At 42.0% G+C, this 18,405-nt stretch overlaps 1 protein-coding gene across 2 annotated transcripts in view; it reads right to left on the bottom strand.

Moving 5' to 3' along the window:
- STK4 (serine/threonine kinase 4) overlaps window positions 1-18,405 on the bottom strand; it is a 48,675-nt gene that overhangs the window by 25,629 nt on the left and 4,641 nt on the right. The window contains exons 4-10 of one of the 2 annotated variants that reach the window (XM_058036368.1): window positions 16,941-17,055; window positions 16,276-16,440; window positions 15,707-15,874; window positions 15,002-15,139; window positions 14,213-14,341; window positions 13,735-13,788; window positions 11,784-11,970 (exon numbers count right to left, since the gene is read on the bottom strand). In XM_058036368.1, coding sequence (XP_057892351.1) covers window positions 11,784-11,970; window positions 13,735-13,788; window positions 14,213-14,341; window positions 15,002-15,139; window positions 15,707-15,874; window positions 16,276-16,440; window positions 16,941-17,055 — 956 coding nt within the window. The remainder of the gene's footprint in view (window positions 1-11,783; window positions 11,971-13,734; window positions 13,789-14,212; window positions 14,342-15,001; window positions 15,140-15,706; window positions 15,875-16,275; window positions 16,441-16,940; window positions 17,056-18,405) is intronic. The other variant, XM_058036369.1, reaches the window with a different exon arrangement.

Raw genomic sequence — 18,405 nt, 5'->3', positions numbered from 1 at the left:
AAATTAACACTGCTGCTTTACAAGAAACTCACCTTCACATTTGTGAACAGGACAAAAATGAGGCTTTCAAAGACCACAAACACCTTATAAAGACCACAAAATTTGCCTTGGGTAGAAGCAGTCAACTTTACTACATTGTTTGGGTGGAAAGGCTTATTTAGCTTTCAAAATTTGGGGTTTTTTTTCTTTTTATAAATAGTCAGTAGGTGATCAAGTTTACTGCCCTAGTTTTATTTTTGTAAATTAGCTCTTGTGAACCAACTTTCTTAGTGGAAGAAATGCTTAGACTTAGAACCAACTTTCATAGTGGAAGAAATGCTTAGACTTAGACTCAACAAGGCAGCTATACAGATGAACCATTCATTTCTAGGCTCTAATTAAGAAACTTGGGGTAATAAGAAATGGGAGGGTGGCTTCATTTGTAGGGTGATGACAGCACAGTAAGGAAGGAAGTGATGAAATGTGAGAGGATGGAAATGCTAATTCCCAACACAGACAGCAACAAAAAAAAAGCCAAAACAGGAAGAAAACATGAAATTTAACTCCACAGCAAGTCAAGGTTACAAGGCTTCCAGCATCTCCAAGGGAAGATTTCTTCATCAGTGCAACCAGTCCAGCACCAGATGCTGCCCAGCTGTGCACACCTAAACTGGGCTGTCCTGAGCTTCAGCACAGCTAATTCCTGAAGAGTCTCAGTCCAAAGCAAGAGGCAGCAAATGTGCTTTAACAGGGCTGCAGCACAGGACCACGAGAGCTGCAGGCACAGCTGCAGGCTGCTCACAGCTCAGTGCCACTGCCCTGCTCCTGAAATCCCCAAAAGCTGTGAGCAGCACGGAAGCAAGCACTGTAACCCACTGAATGCTTCTGTTCTGTAACACAAGGTTCTCCAGAATAAGCTACTCATACTTGAAACATATGTTTTAGGTGATGCAGAAACCACAATTTTCAGAAAGCAGGATCAGGGCTGGAGTTAGCAGAAAATGGCATCAGAACAGCCTAAAGTCTGGAGTGCAGAAATAAGTTCAGCGCTGAATGCCATACGTTTGAAATAAATATAATCTGTCAGGCAGGCAACCAACCAAGAGTTTAGAGCTTCCAACAGGCACACAGGGGATGTCCTGTGATGGGTTGGCAAGGTCTGTGTAATGCAGAGACTCTCCCACAAGAGTCTGTACAGAAGGCAGGCTGTCACAAACCAGTCCTCTCTGAGGACATCCAGCAGCGCTTTCCTCTTGAAAAAATATTAGCTGCTCTGGAAACTCATTAAGATTTAATCACAGAATATTATTCTTGCATACAAAATTGCCACCCAGTGATCCAGAACTTCCCTGGCAGACTCTGTCTGAACCTCAGATAAGTGGATGAAGTCCTTGGTCAGCTACAAGATACACTAGGAAATTATTTGTCTATAGAACAAATTTCTACAAAGTATGAGAAATCTTGGCAGGATATTTGGGTTGTGATACTGAGAGAAGTGTGGTTCTGCACAGCCCTAAATGTCAGGATGCATTTTGAAAAAGCCATGCATCATTCTGCCTCTCCAGGGCCAGCTAAAAGCTCAAGCATGAACTGAAGTGCTGATACTTTTGCACCATGACAACTGGAGCAAAGACAAAATTATTATACCCCTGGCAGTAGTTCCCCTTATTTTAAAAAACAAAACTAAAGAACTCATCATACATAATTAGATCAAGAAAGACACCTTCAGACCAGCAGCGTGAAGGTCAGGCAGAGAACACGTCTGCAAAGTGGAGAACAGCTTTGCTGTTGGGAATAATTACTGAAATACAATCACAATCCAATTACTGCTGAGTGATAAAACATTTATTTAGAATGAAGTAAACACACCCCTTGTACCCTGCTGCAGCTCAGCCTGCTTGAAGCAGGAGGTAAGTTATTATGGAAAGTCATGGCAATGTTTAACACCAACTAATTTTGTAGAAAGAGAGGAATTCATAACTAGTCAGGCTAATCTATACACAGCTCACAGACAGCCAGCCTGGGTCTCAACAATTAAGACTTCCTAGGGGGAGAAAAAGAGAAAATCTAAATCATGTTTGTATTCTGTTTCGAAGATCACTGTTTGCAGCAGAAGAGACTGTGAAAGCAAATGTTTCAATCCAGTGACATTGGCTTATTCAGTTCTTGTCTATTTACTTCCTAAAAAACTGTTCACTCAAAACAGAACTTAATTCAGGGTGTCAGTTAAAATAACCATGCTCATTTCCTCACATCTTGTGTTTTACCAGAACTGCAGCACTTGCACTGGGCAGAAGAGATTTGCAGAGTCCCACCTCTCCCGTGTGCCCAGGTCCCACTGAGGGCACCCCTTAATCCAGCATGCCACCTGCACCACACAGCTCAGGGCTGTCAGTGACAAAAGGAAGAACAGGGAAAACTATGGACCTGTAGAAGATTTTCTTGCTGCCCTTGATGCCCCTGGCCATACTTAATTCTATCAGGGTTTCAGCTCTCCTAACCTGATCCCTGGCTGCTCGGACAATCTCTGTGAATTTCTCCCATGCTACCTGTCCTTGCTTTTACCCTACAGGCTTCCTTTTTATGGCTGAGTTTGTCCAGGAGATCCTTGTTCATCCATGCAGTCCTCAGGGCATTTTTGCCTGACTTTCCCACTGTCAGGATGCATTGCTACTGAGCTTGGAGGAAGTTAGCCTTGGATTTTTGAACCAGCTTTTTGGGCCCCTTTTCCCTCCATGACTTTATTCCATGATACTCTACCAAACTTACTCCTGAAGAGGCCAAAATCTGCTCTCCTGAAGTGCAGGGCAGTGAACTTTCTGTGAGATCTCCCAGTGAGAGGACAAGGGGAAATGAAGTGCTGCAAAGGGTAACTCAGCTGAACAAAAGGAAGGAAGTTTCACAGCAAGGATGGTTGTGCAACAGAATGGGACTGGGGTGACTTTGCAAGGCCTGGAGCAACCAGATCTGACTTTGCACTTGTCCCATTCCAGGGACAATTGCACACAGGGAATCAGCATGATGAACACCAGAGCTCCCTGCCCACCCAAGTGCTTCTGTGGCACATGCTCTTCACACCCACCATCAGACACCTCTCACCCTGCAGCACCTTAGGCCTTGCAAACACAAGCAACATTTAGTCACCAATTTAAATACATTTAGTCACCAATTTAAGTACATTTAGTCATCAATTGTAGTACATTTCCACACATCAACACATTACACTGCGTCTTAGTGCTGCTTTAACTGATATGAAGCAGAGATTGCTAACTGACAAAAAATGGGGGAAAAAAAGAGATGGCAATATAAAAGGAGAAATAGCTGTGATGCAGATCTAAGATATCTGAAATTTTAGTTGCTGCTATGATCTCTGTAGGGGTGTGGATGCAGCAAGATGGACAGAAACGCTCCTGGAGACAGAAAGACATTACACCAAATCAATTATAATCCCAGCACAACTGAACTTCTTTTCGTCAATCTTAGCACTTAGCAGCAGTGTCATCTTTCCAAAGATGACCTGCTATTAATTCAACACAAGAGTCACACCACCATATCTTTAAAATTTTGATAACAGGCAGCCAAAGACCAAAATCGATCCCTGCTATTTGCAGAAGCAGATGCTGCTGAAAGATGACACCGCACCAAATGCAGCCGTGCCAAAAAGCATTTAACTTCCTAATTTTATAGGGTTAGGCTAAAATATGAACATTTGACAGCAAGTGAGATCACAACTGTGGTGGAGAAGAGCCTTTTATGAGAAGGTCACCCCGTGGTGACAAGAAAGGCTTCACTGTTGCATCTATTTTGGAATCTAAAGAGTTGCTTCTAAGGATGAGCCATGAGAGCTCCCTGGAGCCATTAAAGGTCTATCATTTAGATATGCAGTCATCTTTTAGGAGCTATATTAATTACACAAATGGAACACCACAGCTCTGCTGGGGCTGGTCCAACTGACTGCAGAATTGCAGGTTCAGAGTGGCTGTGCAGAGCAGGGAGGGCTGCTCAGAACTCAGCCTGCATTCTGTGAAGAGCAGAAGCCCTCCATGGAAAACTCACATGGTTTTAAAGTCATGCTTAAAAAGTATAAAAACACCAGTACTATTGTGTCTGAGAACAGAAAAAAGTGTGAAACTAGTGGGTCCAAAGGTAGAGAATGCTCTGAGTTGAGCACAACAAGTATCCCTGTAAATTTCCATTTCTGTGCTGTCCTTCAGCACTGGAAAGCAACGTCCAACTGCACGTGGCAAGGTCCCTCTCCAAGCACAAACAGCCCAAAGACAACTGACAGGTACAGGCAGGGCTCTGCAAGAAACCAGCACTTGGATCCCCTTCTCTGCCAGGCTACAGCAAGGGCAACTTGTAAGGAAAAAACTGAACAACAGTCCACTCCTTTCCAAAAATGTCTGAATAATTGAGGGGACGGAATAGGTCAGTCTTAGGGGCTGGCTGCAGCATACAAACCACCTCACATGAAGCAAAAGATGACAAAGAAGGTGTGGAGAGCCTCCAAGCCATTTGCATTTCCATATGATGCTGCAGAGAAAGCAGAATGATAAAGAAGAAACAGCCCAGTCAATCAAACCAGCAAGAGATTTACTTTTCATACTCAGCAGTAAAGAATATCCATGGAACCAGATCACTTGCTATCATCTAGCCCCAGAAATCAAAAGACTCATTTCGTTGATTTTGCCAAATTAGCTCTCACAATTGAAAATTTTCAGAAGCTTACAAGCTTCAAAGGATGCTTTCAAAAAGAAAGTGAGATTTACAAAGGCCTTCTATCTATCTGAACAAGCTTGCTGAGCAATGAAACTAAAATTTCTGCTTTTCTCCAAAATTATTCTTCTCTACTCAAACTTGACATCAGAAAAATCCTTGTTTTATTATTCTTTCCTCTTGAAAGGGATTGCTAAGGTCTACCTGGGGTGAATATTCTGGAGTTACAAAGCTTGTCATGAGAGGGAGAGTAAGATAACCTCAGGAACACATTTTGTGTGCAGTTTATACAGTTAACACTCAAATACCTGTTCTTGAAGTCACAATGATTGGATTTCCTCCCTATACCACAAAAATTGGAGCTGGAGTTATGGCTGGGCACAGTCAGGAGATAATGCTACAAACTGATTTACAATGAAGTGATCAGCTAAGCGATTAGTGATTTCCAACTAAGACATGATCCTTGGTATATGTATGTGCATTTGTCAAAAATTCAGAGGCTGCAACCTCTACTAAGCCTTAGTCCTCACTAGTCTCAGTAAGCTGCTGCTTTATATTCAATTATGTAACTTTGAGACTGGAAATACAAACTTAGGATGCACAAAAAGAGTGCCTGATGGTCATGTGTAAGCAACTCTTCATTAATATTAAATTCCAAATGGAACTGCAGTTTTCTTTACTTTGGGCTATTTTTTAGAGATCACAGATGAACTTTAGCAGCTGGACAGCATAATTTGTACAGTCTGAAGAGGACTGAGTCATTTTAAGCAGCAGAGCAGAGAGATGTCAAATTATTCAACCAGAGCAAAAATTGCTCCATCGTTAATAAGTTCATCCCATGGCAAGAGCACCTGAAATTTCCTCACATTAAAAGCAGAACACGTAACATTTTTTATCTCTTTATGAGGACAAGTCTCCTCATAATTATGGCCTGTCTCAAATTAAATCAAACCAAAACACTCCCAACAGCTTCTGCTATTAATAAGAAACTCCTAAATGAACATAAAAATCAACCTATGAATGAATAAGGTGTGAAAGACATCTAAGGAGAAGAGCACCAACACTTACCCAAAGCTGCAACATCTACAGTGAGAACCCTTCCAAAAATAGGGGAGGAAATCCTCACAGTAATTGAAGGTGCTTAAGGTCAGGTTACCTCCTTTTATATCTCCTCTGCTTCAAATCTCAGACATGATTATAAATACAGAACAGCTTCCTTCCTCCACCACAGATTTTCAGTGGCCACCTCATGTCTTTCACCTCATTATCCTGAATTGCTAATTGAGTCCAGCAGCCACTGCACGTGACAGGCAGTGAGATGTGAAGGTGCATCCACAAAATGTGAACATTTCCCACTCTGCATCCTCTGGCTCAGCTCCTCATCAATGTTAATGAGGAACACCCTCATCAGCAGGGATGTAGGCTTCACATCCAGCACCTGTGGGTAAGAGCTCAGGCTCCCCAGATGGCACAGAACCAAGTAAGCACTTCCTGACTCCCTCCTATTCATAAGCCAGAAACTCATTTGCTTATCTAGAGAGAGCAGAAAACAACATTGCAATGAACATTTTTTTCTGCCGAAGCTTGAAAAATCTGCTGGTGGAAACAAATTTGGTTTTGAACTTCTGCAATGAAGAAATTTAAGAGTTTACAGTTTTTCTTCTTCCTGCTTAGGAGTAAGGCTTTCTCCAGGATTTATTTTGATCCAGTAGGGAATAAGTTTATTCTTAGAAGAGACAGGTAGGCTGCAGTTTGCCTGTATGTGCAAATGCATGAATGTGCATGGGACAGAGATGTACTTACTGAGTGATTTACTACTATTCTGTCTCTTGGTTGAGTCTCCTGAAGCACTCTGCCTCCTGCACAGTGCTCAGGACCCTGTTAACCACATCCCCCATTTTCTCCAAGAAAAATGCTTCTGTCCAGAAAAAAATTAAAAATCTCCTACTTTCTAACTAAATACAGGAGTGCTCAATAATAAACTGTTAAAACCAGCAAAAATAGCTCTGTTAAACACATACATCCTTTCTCCAATTTCAGTATCTCTGACAAGATAAACAGGTAATTAACTTTGTCTTAGCAATGAAGCTTTGTCAGATGTGCAGGACAACCAAAGGGAGATAAGCATCCCCCTCAGATCCTGGATTAACTTCCCCTCATTCTCCAGCCTGCACAGAGCCAATATTTCAATTACTAGGGTCAGTGTTCCAAAAGAAAAACAAAACACACAACAAAAACCCCACAACAAAATGACAGCACACACAACACCTCCCATCCATCAGAAATGCTGTCTGCATGTTCACAAAGCTTAATACTCTTTAAGCAAATTTTGCTGGCCACTGCTTATGTCAAACTTGCCAGCAAGGCTGCTATTAAAAGTCAGAAAGCAACAGGAACATTTCTCTGTGCAGATTTGTATTCTCCACACCCCAAGAGTGGCAGTAGGATGATTCTTACAGCTCGAGAACAATTTAATCAATGTAGGAGTTGGTATAAGCAGCACGTTATTTAAATGCATTATAATGCTGGGAGTGTTTTATGGTTCAGTTATGACTAAAGGGACCAATTTGCTTTAAACACAGAACTGCACCACTGGACATCAATAACACTAAGTAGTGGGAAGCTGCTGCAAAGAGCTGTTGTTGTCCATGGAGAAAAGCAGAGGCAAAACAAGAACCTTTGGTCAGTATCTTTGACACAGACACGATGGAAATCCTGACAAGATGTAGAGTTATTCTCCACAGTAGCTGCATGAGCAATTTGGATGAAGTGCCAGTGCACTTTTCTGGACAACTAATGATATATATTATAGCTACCTCAGCTATACATCAGTAATACTTTAGTCAATTACAATATTAATGCAATCACATAATCCTTCGGCCACCCATTCTCATTCTGCTGCTCACACTGCAGGTTTTACAGTCAATGCTTTATGTGAAAAATCTCAGGTTAATTCACGGGGAAAAAATGTTTCCTGAGTCTTGGCAGAAACATTTCTCTGGCTGAGGTTTAAGTGTCACCCACTGGATGTCTCACACAGCCACCAAGATGACAAGCTTACTCTGAATCATTTTTCAAATAGGAAATTGCCAAGTTTGCATCTTAGCTCATTTAATTTGCTAATGAAGCCCAATTCCCCCTCAAAAGGGGAAATACTTTTTTAAAATGACACAACCATGCTTAGCAGTGTGGGCATGGTAAAAGCACAACAAAACCCAAGCCACCTCAAACTGTGTAAGAATGAAGCCTGGAATTTTTTTTTATTTTAACATTTACAGACTCTAAATAATTTTTACCAGCACATTGCATTATCAAGGTACAGACAACAGTGATATTAAAGCTTCTGGTGTATTTCTGCACCAGACCCTGTACTGAATGTGTGCCACATGAACAAAAACCCCAAATCCACAATCCTTCCCCTGTCTCCAGATCCCTCATTCATCTCAACCCAAACACCAGACAGCGCAACTCACACTGCTGCTGGCAGTTCTGCTTCCTCCAGTGTAATTCACCAATTATTTGATGCTTAAACAAGCAAGATGTACTTTAACAGAGAAAATAGGGCAGACTACAGTACTAGACAAACTAGATCCAATTTCACTTGGATCTGATTGTATTGCAGTGTTCAAGGAAGGCAACATTATTATAAAATTATGTTCCACTCTTTGATTTAAAGAGACAAATCCATGCCAAGATTCCACTATCTAAACAAGTACAGCAAGTAAAGCAGAAAAAGGAAAAGTAAAAGCATAAAGAATAAAAAATGCTTCACTGTTTACTAGCACTATATATTCTCCCATAGAAAAAATTAAAAAATGACATTTGCAGACATATTAACAGCCCCAAAGTTATTCCAGCTCTCAAGCACAATGGAAATGCCTGTTATTACAAATCATTGCTCATCTATAGTTCTCCAGCTACATTTAAAGTTTTCCTGGAATAGTTTAACTGCAATCCATAAGTAATCTTTCAGCAATCGATTTCGAAGTAAAATGTGTCGCAGCACAATTTAGTACCTGCAGTCTCAGGCAATCACTTGAGTGCTTTCACAATGTGTAACAGAATGTCACAGTGACATTTTTAATGATGCCTGACTATTTATATTGAGTGCCCAGAATAAAGCCAAGCAAATGAAAGAATTTAGGCAAACACAATTACAGCTCAATTGACTGCAAAACAAAACTTCCCCTCTATTGTAAAATAGTGGAATTTAAGATTCCTCTGAGCTAAGAAGTCACAGACTGATTTATGCAAGAATCACTTTCAAGCCTACTGAAGTTGTTTGCACTTTCAAGGCAATTGGAAGTTGTTTGCTAGAGATTTCTAAGACAATCCTATCTATAAAACACTGAAATACAACACTTTATACACTTTTTACATTAAAAAGAAATACAACCAAACAAAAATCTCGTTAAGATACAGATTTATACTTTTTAATTAGAAGGAAGGGCTAGAACACAACTTCAGAAACCTACAGTTAAAAAGCCCAGGACACCTAGGGAAGCTATAATACCATGTAAAAAAACAAACCAGAAGTTTTTTATTGACTTAAAATAGGTTCTATTGTGAGTCATAAGACAAACTGCCAAAAAAAATTATAGGTGCCTTTAAAAATATGATTCAATGAAGCTCCTTAAAACTCAGTTGTTCTCAAACAGCATTATTATATTTATATTTAAGATTTCAAAAAAACATTTTCTCCAGAGGGTTCTGCAGCAGGCTGATGAGCTTTAGGGCCAAATGCATTTAACTGAATGTTATGAATATGTAAGTGGCAAGCTGAAAAATGGAGCTGCAGGGAATCCTCACATAGGGCAAGCTGCTCAGAGACACTGCCTTGCATCCCCAAAACAAACTGAGAAGTGCCCTCAGTATTTCAGAGTTACACCAAAAAGGAGGAGAAAAGGGTGTTAAGATAAGGTTATCATTTTCATTAACATCAGATTTGCTGGAATGAAGGTACAAGCAGGCAAAATGCAGAATAAATGGGCTGAGTGGGCATTGCTGTGTGAAGCCCGTGGCATGGAAGGGTCCCAGTGCCAGGCACCACCTCCAGGGCTGCTGCAGCATCTCTGCCACACCTGGCTGTGAACACCCTGCACAGCAGCAGCTGAGGAGCAGCGAGCTCTTAAGGAACCTGAAGTCTAAGGAGGGTTTAAAATAAATCCGCACTTTGCAGTCCCGGAGCTCTGGAGGCGCCAGAGCTTGTTGTGGAGCTCCCTCTTGAGGGCAGAGGCTGCCCTGTGCTGAAGGCAGCGCTGCAGCCCTGAAACTCTGCTCAAAACCTGGGTGACCTTGATAAAGAGAGACTATCAAAGGCTATCTATCTATCTATCTATCTATCTATCTATCTATCTATCTATCTATCTATCTATCTATCTATCTATCTATCTATCTATCTATCTATCTATCTATCTATCCATCCATCCATCCATCCATCCATCCATCCATCCATCCAATAAAACTATCTCCTCGAGCCTCTGAACACCACTGCACACAGAGCACCAGGTGCTTTTGAGACACAAGCACTGCAGCCTTTCACAGATAGAGAGAAGATAAGCACATGTCAAACATGGAACATAAATCCAAGAGGTGCTTCACTTTTCGCAGTGCTGGCAGTGCAGGAGCACCAGGCAGCAAAACCTCTGATATTGCGAGCCATGAAATGGAACAATACACACTGAGGATGAGAGACTATCAGTGCTGGCTGTTAGTAAAGAAACTGCAGCTTCACCAGGTTTATTTAATGCCACTGAAATGTCCCTTTCTTTGGAGAACATTTTTGCTGCATCCATCTCCTTGCTAGACCAACCTTGTCCCACCACACCAATGTCTTTGCTGCCCCAAGCTGCAACATGGACTGACATCTCTGGGTTTTAATGAGCTGAATGATGTTTATCAAAGTTTGGAAAAATCTTCAAAGGGATTCTGCTGAAATCTCCCTCTCAAACCCAGCATTGTTTCACAAGCTTCAAAGGGCCCTGACAAGGAAGAAGCTTTCAGCACAGATATTCCTGAGGAAAGGCTTCTTCCAAACTCCTGTGAAGAACAGCTAAAGGCTCAATACCAGCTGGCCAAGGAAGCCTTTGGAAGCAGTGCCAGAGCCAAAAGAACAAGCCTTGCATGTGGTGATCATACTTGAGCACTGCTGAGCCCTCAGTCAGCACTTTCTCCAGTCCTTGAGCAAACAAACATCCAGGCTGGCCATTGAGTCATCCCTGACTGCCTCTGCCTCAGGACTGGGAGCTTAACAAACCAGTGGAAAAGGATTTCTATGAGAACCCATAATTCAGAAAAGATTCCTTTTCTTGTAGTCATACTTTTCTAGGAAGGCTCTCCCTGCCATTTCTTTAATCAAAGAAACATTTTCAACTCTTTTCCAGCTCAAGCTGTAAGACTGTCAGTCACATAATTTTAAATCTCACATCCTCTGACAAGGCTTGTGGCTTTAGTAAGCTTTCCTGTTTTTTTAGGGCAGTATGGATTTCACCTTGGTTGTCTAAAACAGCAACACAGCTCACTGGGCTGTCCTCAGTGCCTGCAGTGACACAAAGGAAGAGCACCACTCCAGAGAGGCCAACCCCTCCCACTGCATGTCCTGATGTGATGAAGCCTTCAATGTATCTGTCATTTCATAAATCTGTCTCTTCATTGAATGCACCACTCCTAAAACAGACTTTCAGCTTTCAGAGGCCAGGTTACAGCCAGATCATCATCTAAAGCAACACACATCTTGTGATTAACCTCTTGTTAGAGTCTCCCTCTACATTCTGTGAAAAATACAAGACCAGCAAAACAGAAGTGACAAAAAACCACCCCAAATTACTAGCAAGCATCAGATCTTATTTGATTAACACAAAAGCTTGTGGAAATTGTGGAAATTGCACTTCAGCTATGCCGTGGCTTGAAAGCCTAGGAAGGCTTGGGCCTAGGAAGGTTTCTCAGAGAGCACTGACCTAAAAGTTTGGCTCCCTACATCCAAAAGACACAATAATCAACCAAAACTATCAAAGCAGGTTGGGAATACATATCATAGCCCGCATGAAGCTTTAAGAAATACTCTCTAGAAGTCAGAGATGTTTCCTTACTTTTCATGGTGCCCTCCTCCTCCTCCTCCTCGGTGTTGATGACCATTGTGCCCAGCTGGGACTCCAGGGTGCCATCGTGCTCTATCATGGTGTTGGCTCCATCACTCATGGTGTTCACAGCTCTGATTGTGCCAGTTTCATCTCCACTCGCCCTCACCATGGTGCCCGAATCTGTCTCATCCTCCTCCTGTTCAAACATGCCACAAACACAGATTTTACTGATGAAGTGCCATGAGGAATGGCTGTGTTTAAGTCACACTAATTCAAGGGGTTTGTTTACAGACACACACAGAAGCAACGTTTGGTTTATGCACTTTGTTCTCTCCCTGTCATCTCCAAACAGGTAATGAAAACTAATGAATACTTTTCTGCCAGCATGATAAGTAAGAGAACAGATAAATACAACTTGCACTGAGAAGTTTATCTCATTTCTAAGCTGCTGAAGTGTTTGAAAGGGTAGATTAGAGCACTCAATCAGTCATTAGTGTTTCTATTCATGCAGGCAGTTCTGAGAGCTGACCCTAACCCTCTGTCTCCAGTGGTACAGCTCACTGAGGTCTAAGTCTGGAGAGTATGTAGCACATGGAAATAAAAGCCCCTCATCCTGTTTTTCTTTCTATTTCTAACATTTAGGCAGTTTTACTCATTATAAACTTCAAGGCCACTGAAAAAAAATTAACTACATTTACAAATCTTTAAAAAGGATTCAAACAAATGATCAAAGTTGGGTAACTTTTTTTCAGTGAAAATTACTTTTTATCTTTCCATTTGCTTAAAGGGACTAATAAAAAAAAGTTGGAATTACTGCTGCCAAGGCTTAGGAGACTGATTCTGTAGGAAAACACAACCTCTTCAAACCAATTCTGGCAGAACAACTTCCTGGCAGGGTTATGTTAGCCAAAGGTGGCAGTTCCATCAGGTGTGTGCTTCGTTAAGTGTGGATAGTGACTAGGACTTCATGAAGAACTGGGTCAAGATTTCCACAATCCATTTGGTTTCTTGAAATTGTGGACCAGCTATCCAACTGCAGGAACAGAAGTCCCTTTTCAGGTTTACAGTAGAGTTTCTAGGCATCTCACCTTAGCTGAGATGCTCCTGTTTTGTTCTCAGGATGAAGTTCACATTCTTTATGTGACCATGGCCTTACTGATCTGTGTTAATGTTAGAAGGAAAGCACACAGGTGTTGCACATCAAGCTCTAATATTCCATCTCAGTGTCATGGAAAGAGAGAAGTCACCTCTCCATGTTCTGGTGTTCCCAGCATTTTACCTGTTGTGTCAAGAGTGCCTATAAAATTTACTTTCCAACCTCAAAACCAACAGCAAGAGAGGAGAAAACTACACAAGATGCTAATAGAGGAGAATTAATTTTGTGTGGAGTTGAGTGGGTGAGAGGAAGTAATAAATTTGTTAGCTACACATCATTTAGCAAAGGACTGCATCAGAAGTTTTCACATCACTTGGGAAGTGTTTGAGAAGCTTTTCTGCTGGCAGACACGGCGTAGAGAAGCTTCAGGAGAACACACACACCAACAGAGAGGACTCAACTCCACCACACAGACACCACCTCTGTGACCCCAGATCAGTCAGAAAGGAAGAAGGGATGGCAAAGACAAAACTCAGGGTGGGGACAGTACTCATAGAATTGACATCATGGCAATGTGACCAATAAAGTTACTTCCACACTGAATAAATACCCAGTCCTGGAGTGCAAAACCAGATGCACAATGTGTTCAGCACAGACACCAGGGACCATGCTGCTCAAGTGTCACCCCTGAGCAGGGCTGGCACACAGTGCTTTGTGCTGCCCATTTCATTTACTCAGGCTGAAGCAGGCAGAGGCTCAAAAACCAGTTTTCAACATGCTTCCCAAATCCACATGCTGTAACCACTGAAACAGAGAGCCAAACTGAAATCCACAGCAAGCCCTGAACACTTCCCATGCCCTCACCTCAGGCTTCTGTCGGTTGCTCTTGTGCAGAAGAAAGTTTCTATAAGGGATGTTCTAAAGCACAACAGTTAAACAACACAACAGACTTATATCACAGTGCATCAGAGATGATGTTATTACTCTGTACAAGGAGAGCAGTCTAAGACCTGAACCTACAATGAAAATATTCTCACTACTGCATAAATAATAGAATCCAACTGGAAAAATTAATCAAGTCTTCTGCATACAGCACGTTGTAGCCCAGCCTCAAGCTACACTGTAAGGTGAACAGGACCCCACTCATGCTGCCTGTCCCACTCAAATACAGCTTGAGCAGGGACCAACCATCACGTTACACTCATAAAGAAGAAAACTCCAGAACTAAGTCAAATCCACTGGCAATGGGACAAAATATTGCAAAAACAAAACCTGAAGCAGTTAAGCCTTTTGAAAGGAGTGAGAGTTTGGACTTTGCACACTGCTGCTATTAAATACTCACTGAATTTTCTTCATCCTCCTGATCCAGCTCACGCTGCTGTGCCTCTTGGCGTTTCAGCTTGATGTCCATTGCTTCATTAATCAGGTCCCTCAGAATTGATACTCCTTTGGCACTTTTAACAAATGGATGCTGAGAAACATTTTAAAAACAAATAAGCATTGCATCCAAAGCAGGACAGAACAGTAAAACACTGTTACTATGGCCTACTTCAAATCAAATTAAGGTTTAACTTGAAACATTACTAAAATAATTACCCAGTCCTTCTGTTTGGCACAGGAGGGAGAACTTCCACCCCCCAAACAAGATCAAGCTCCAAGGGCACAACCGATGAGAGACCTTGGGCTCATTCACCACCCACAGCTCCACTTACTTCTTTCCTTAGCTTAGCTGTCAAGAATCAATTACACAGACCATTACCATGCCTGGAACATTCTGGGCAACCACTTACACTCAGCCTGCCCTGTTTTGTGTTTTAAGAGACACTTTCTTGGCAGTGCTGGTGGGAATTTGAAAGTAAAACAACAAATCCAAACCAAACCAAACCAGCAAACCAACAACAAACTCTGAAAGCCAAAACAACAAAAACACCCCAGAGAAGACAAGAGGAAGTTGAAGTCAGACTGGTTCTTAAAGAACTGAGAAGTTGAAGCTGAGTGTGAAATTTTTATAACAAGTTACTAAAAAGTACAATCTGCAGTGAGCAGGAGCAGCAAGAAACGAAACCAACATCTCAAGAGCCACCCTGGGCAAGCCTCCCCCAGAGTTTGTGCTCTCCTAGGAAAAGCAGACCTGCAGCAGCTGTGTGGCAGTGGCTCTCTGCTCCGGGCTCTTCACAAGACACTGCTTCACAAAGTCTGTGAAATTGTCCGACCACAGCTCCGGCTTCCGGAACGTTGGAGGAGGATTGGTAGGAATCATGAAAATGGCCTGAAAGCAGGAGAGTATTTCAGATTTCCACAGCAAAGCTTAGAACCAACGATTCAACAGAAATACACCCAAACACACGCTGGTACTAAAGAACAGTGACTTTTCCAGGTGCTGCCCCCGAGGAGTTTGTGCCAATATTTCACACAAATCTGCTCACGGGGATCAAGCAGCAGGAAAACAGACTTTTCTCACTAGGTGCTCATATCTGGCAGAGCCATTATGGGCCCCAAAAGTGTGAATCTGACATTTTTCAGTCCCTAAAATTTGTGCTTGCATTAAAAAAAAAAATTTAAAAATCCACTTTGCATAACCCAGCTGGAAATACCCTTTACATCCAACACAGAGCACCAGCTATGTCTTAACAGAAGAGAACTGTGATTTTTTTTTATTGCCATGCAGATTCTTCTTGACAAAGACCTGTTTAAATTTAATCAACAGTACAAAGAGCTGACAGAAAACAACTTGTTCTATATATTAAAAATAAGATTGCATGCTGATATATGATTCAGCCAGCTATGATATCAAACCTTTTCCATACAGCAACACATTTAAGGCCACGGTCCTTACCCTCATGGGATGAATATCTGCATATGGTGGCTTTCCTTCAGCCATTTCTATTGCAGTGATTCCCAGGGACCAGATGTCTGCCACACAATTATACCCAATTTCCTGAATCACTTCTGGAGCCATCCAAAATGGGGTCCCTATGACTGTGTTCCGCTTTGCCATGGTGTCCTGAGGAGAAAAGGATAAAGATCCAGACAACAGCAACTGTATTAGCCATAAACAGTCATTAAAGATTAATCACCATTAATTATCACCCCAATTATCTTGCACGCATGCAGATTATTAGGCTCAGCAAGACTAGAATACAGAAGTCTGCAAAGATCAATTAAAATGTGCTCACAGAACTTAAAAGCATACTAAAAAAAGCAGCAAATGCTATTGCAAACCATTACTTAGTTGTAACAGCTTCCACAGAGGAAGATCTGCTCTAATCTGCTGGTGGTTTAGCATCTCATGGTGCAAAGTGCTAAAAACCATCTATGAACAATTTGTCCAGCTCCACATTCCCATCACACACACAGGTTAAAAATACAAACTGAAATGTACACAGCCACCCTGGTTTTACTTACTGTAAGTTGTCCTGCCACTCCAAAATCAGCAAGTTTAGCATGTCCCTCTGTATTTAGCAATATATTTCCAGCTTTGATGTCCCTGTGTATTTTCCTCATAAAATGCAGGTACTCGAGTCCTTTCAGTGTTGATTGCACTATTGTGGCAATTTCCTCCTCTGTGAGCTGAAGAAGGGAAGAGTTACTGCCAGCATGCCAGTGGACGAGACACAGCACTATTGTGCTTTGGTCTGTATTTTACTGAGATTCACTAATTGCCACTTAATTGCCTTCACTAAAGGTTGCCATACCAATGGGGAATCAGTTAGTGACTTATGTAGCAGAATTAGATCACAACCAGCATACATAAACACACTACTACATTTCATATGCCACAACCTTTTCTCAGCTTGTAATCCTTATCCTGAAATAACCAAAGTAAGGCAAAGTAGGGCCTTACTTGGAATCAATCTGGGTTTTCAAGAAAACAAACACACCAATTAAATTGTCCAGAGAACCAAAACTCAGTGCAATCAATTTTGTCATTTTCAGAGTAACAAAGGACCTGCATCTCTCAAGTTATGGCCAATGGTTGTGTCAGGCACTGAACTCTGAGAATTCAGCCCTAACTACTCATACTACCCACAGTCCCACCCCTGCCCTCAAAGGAGAAAGGACACACGTACAGTTTTATTTCGTAACCGAATAATGTCAGACACAGATCCAGCCCCACAGTACTCCATGACTATCCACAGGTCTGTGTTCTTGAAATAGCTGCCGTAGTATTTCACCACATGAGGACTAGGAAAAAAGAAGGATAAAACAAAGGGTCAGACACCAGGAACCAGCATCACTGAATAAGCACAATACACTGCAGAAACCCTGAGTACGTTTCAGAAACTCAGTGCTGAAGTGCCAACCCAGGGCAGAAGCATTCCAGAACACCCTGAATTCTGCACAGGGCTCCCCAGTCCTGCCAAGCCTGCTCCCACAGCAGGGCTCACATGACCTGCCAGCAAGTCACTCCAGGGAGCTAAACTGTCCCACAAATCCCACGGAAACAAGGGGTGATTAGCCTTCAGTCTGAACCAGGCTACAGCAGGGTCAGTGCTGGGGCAGGACAGGGAATGGGAAACAGGCCACAGCAGCCCCTGGAAAAGGGGGTTTTTCTGCAGAACATTTGCAGACAAACAGAAACAATAAATAAAGCCCACAATTTGCTGGAAAATAACTATCATGCTCATAAAGACAAATGTTCCCCCACTACCACGTGAACCTACTTGTCTCTTTGATTTAGTCCAGGGTATATTTTAGGATCTCAGCACAACCTAAGACTGCCTCAGTCAGCTTTCTGGCTGCCCAAGAAGCAAAAAACCTAGTAAAGTACACTGCTCAGAAAAACCATGTGTCCTCTGGAAAAGGTAAAGCAGAAACTAACAGAAAGACTGTCCCTGATTTGATGGGAAGGGAGCTAAGGAACAAAAGCGTGTTTAATTTATTTTCTGCTGAACATTTTCTAATGAAAAAGCTTTAAAACTAGCAGGTCAGTCACACTGCAGTGTCCCTTAATGCTTGCACAGAAAATGTGATGCTCCAGTGATTCACTCCCTCTGCTGTTCACAACTCTGAGGTCTCACTTTAGGCCTTACAACACTAATATTTAATTTAAGAGAAAGTAGTAATGCATTTCAAGTTACACAGTAAGATTTTTCAGGAACAATTTCTTTTCAAGATACACTCTGCTGCCTGCCCCTAAGTCATCTTCATTTAACTACAGTGAGAGTGGAATGCAGTAGAGTAAGTGACTGGAACCACAGTCTTATACTGCTCATGTAATTTATTTTAAATGGCTTTCCACACAGGAAGTCCTTCAAAGTAGTGTTTCCTAAGGCCAGATTCACAATACCAGAAGAAATGAGTGTATTTAAAACCTTCAGCTTTGCACTTTGAGAGGGTCTTCCCTACCCACAAGCTCTTCACTGGCTAAATCACCGCAGCACTTCTTCCTATAAAAACATGCACAAAGGGGAACAACCACCATCACAGAGCTGCCAGCAGGTTATTCAGGGGATGCTCAGATCAGCTTGCACTGCAGCAGAGCCTGCAGAGGCAGGACAGGAGCAGGAAGGACAGTCCTGCCACAAGAGCAGG

Source organism: Melospiza georgiana, chromosome 17 (genome assembly GCF_028018845.1).
Source record: "Melospiza georgiana isolate bMelGeo1 chromosome 17, bMelGeo1.pri, whole genome shotgun sequence".
Taxonomy (NCBI): Eukaryota; Metazoa; Chordata; class Aves; order Passeriformes; family Passerellidae; genus Melospiza; species Melospiza georgiana.
The sequence above is the reverse complement of the archived record's forward strand: the minus strand, read 5'-3'. Positions and strand labels throughout refer to the sequence as shown.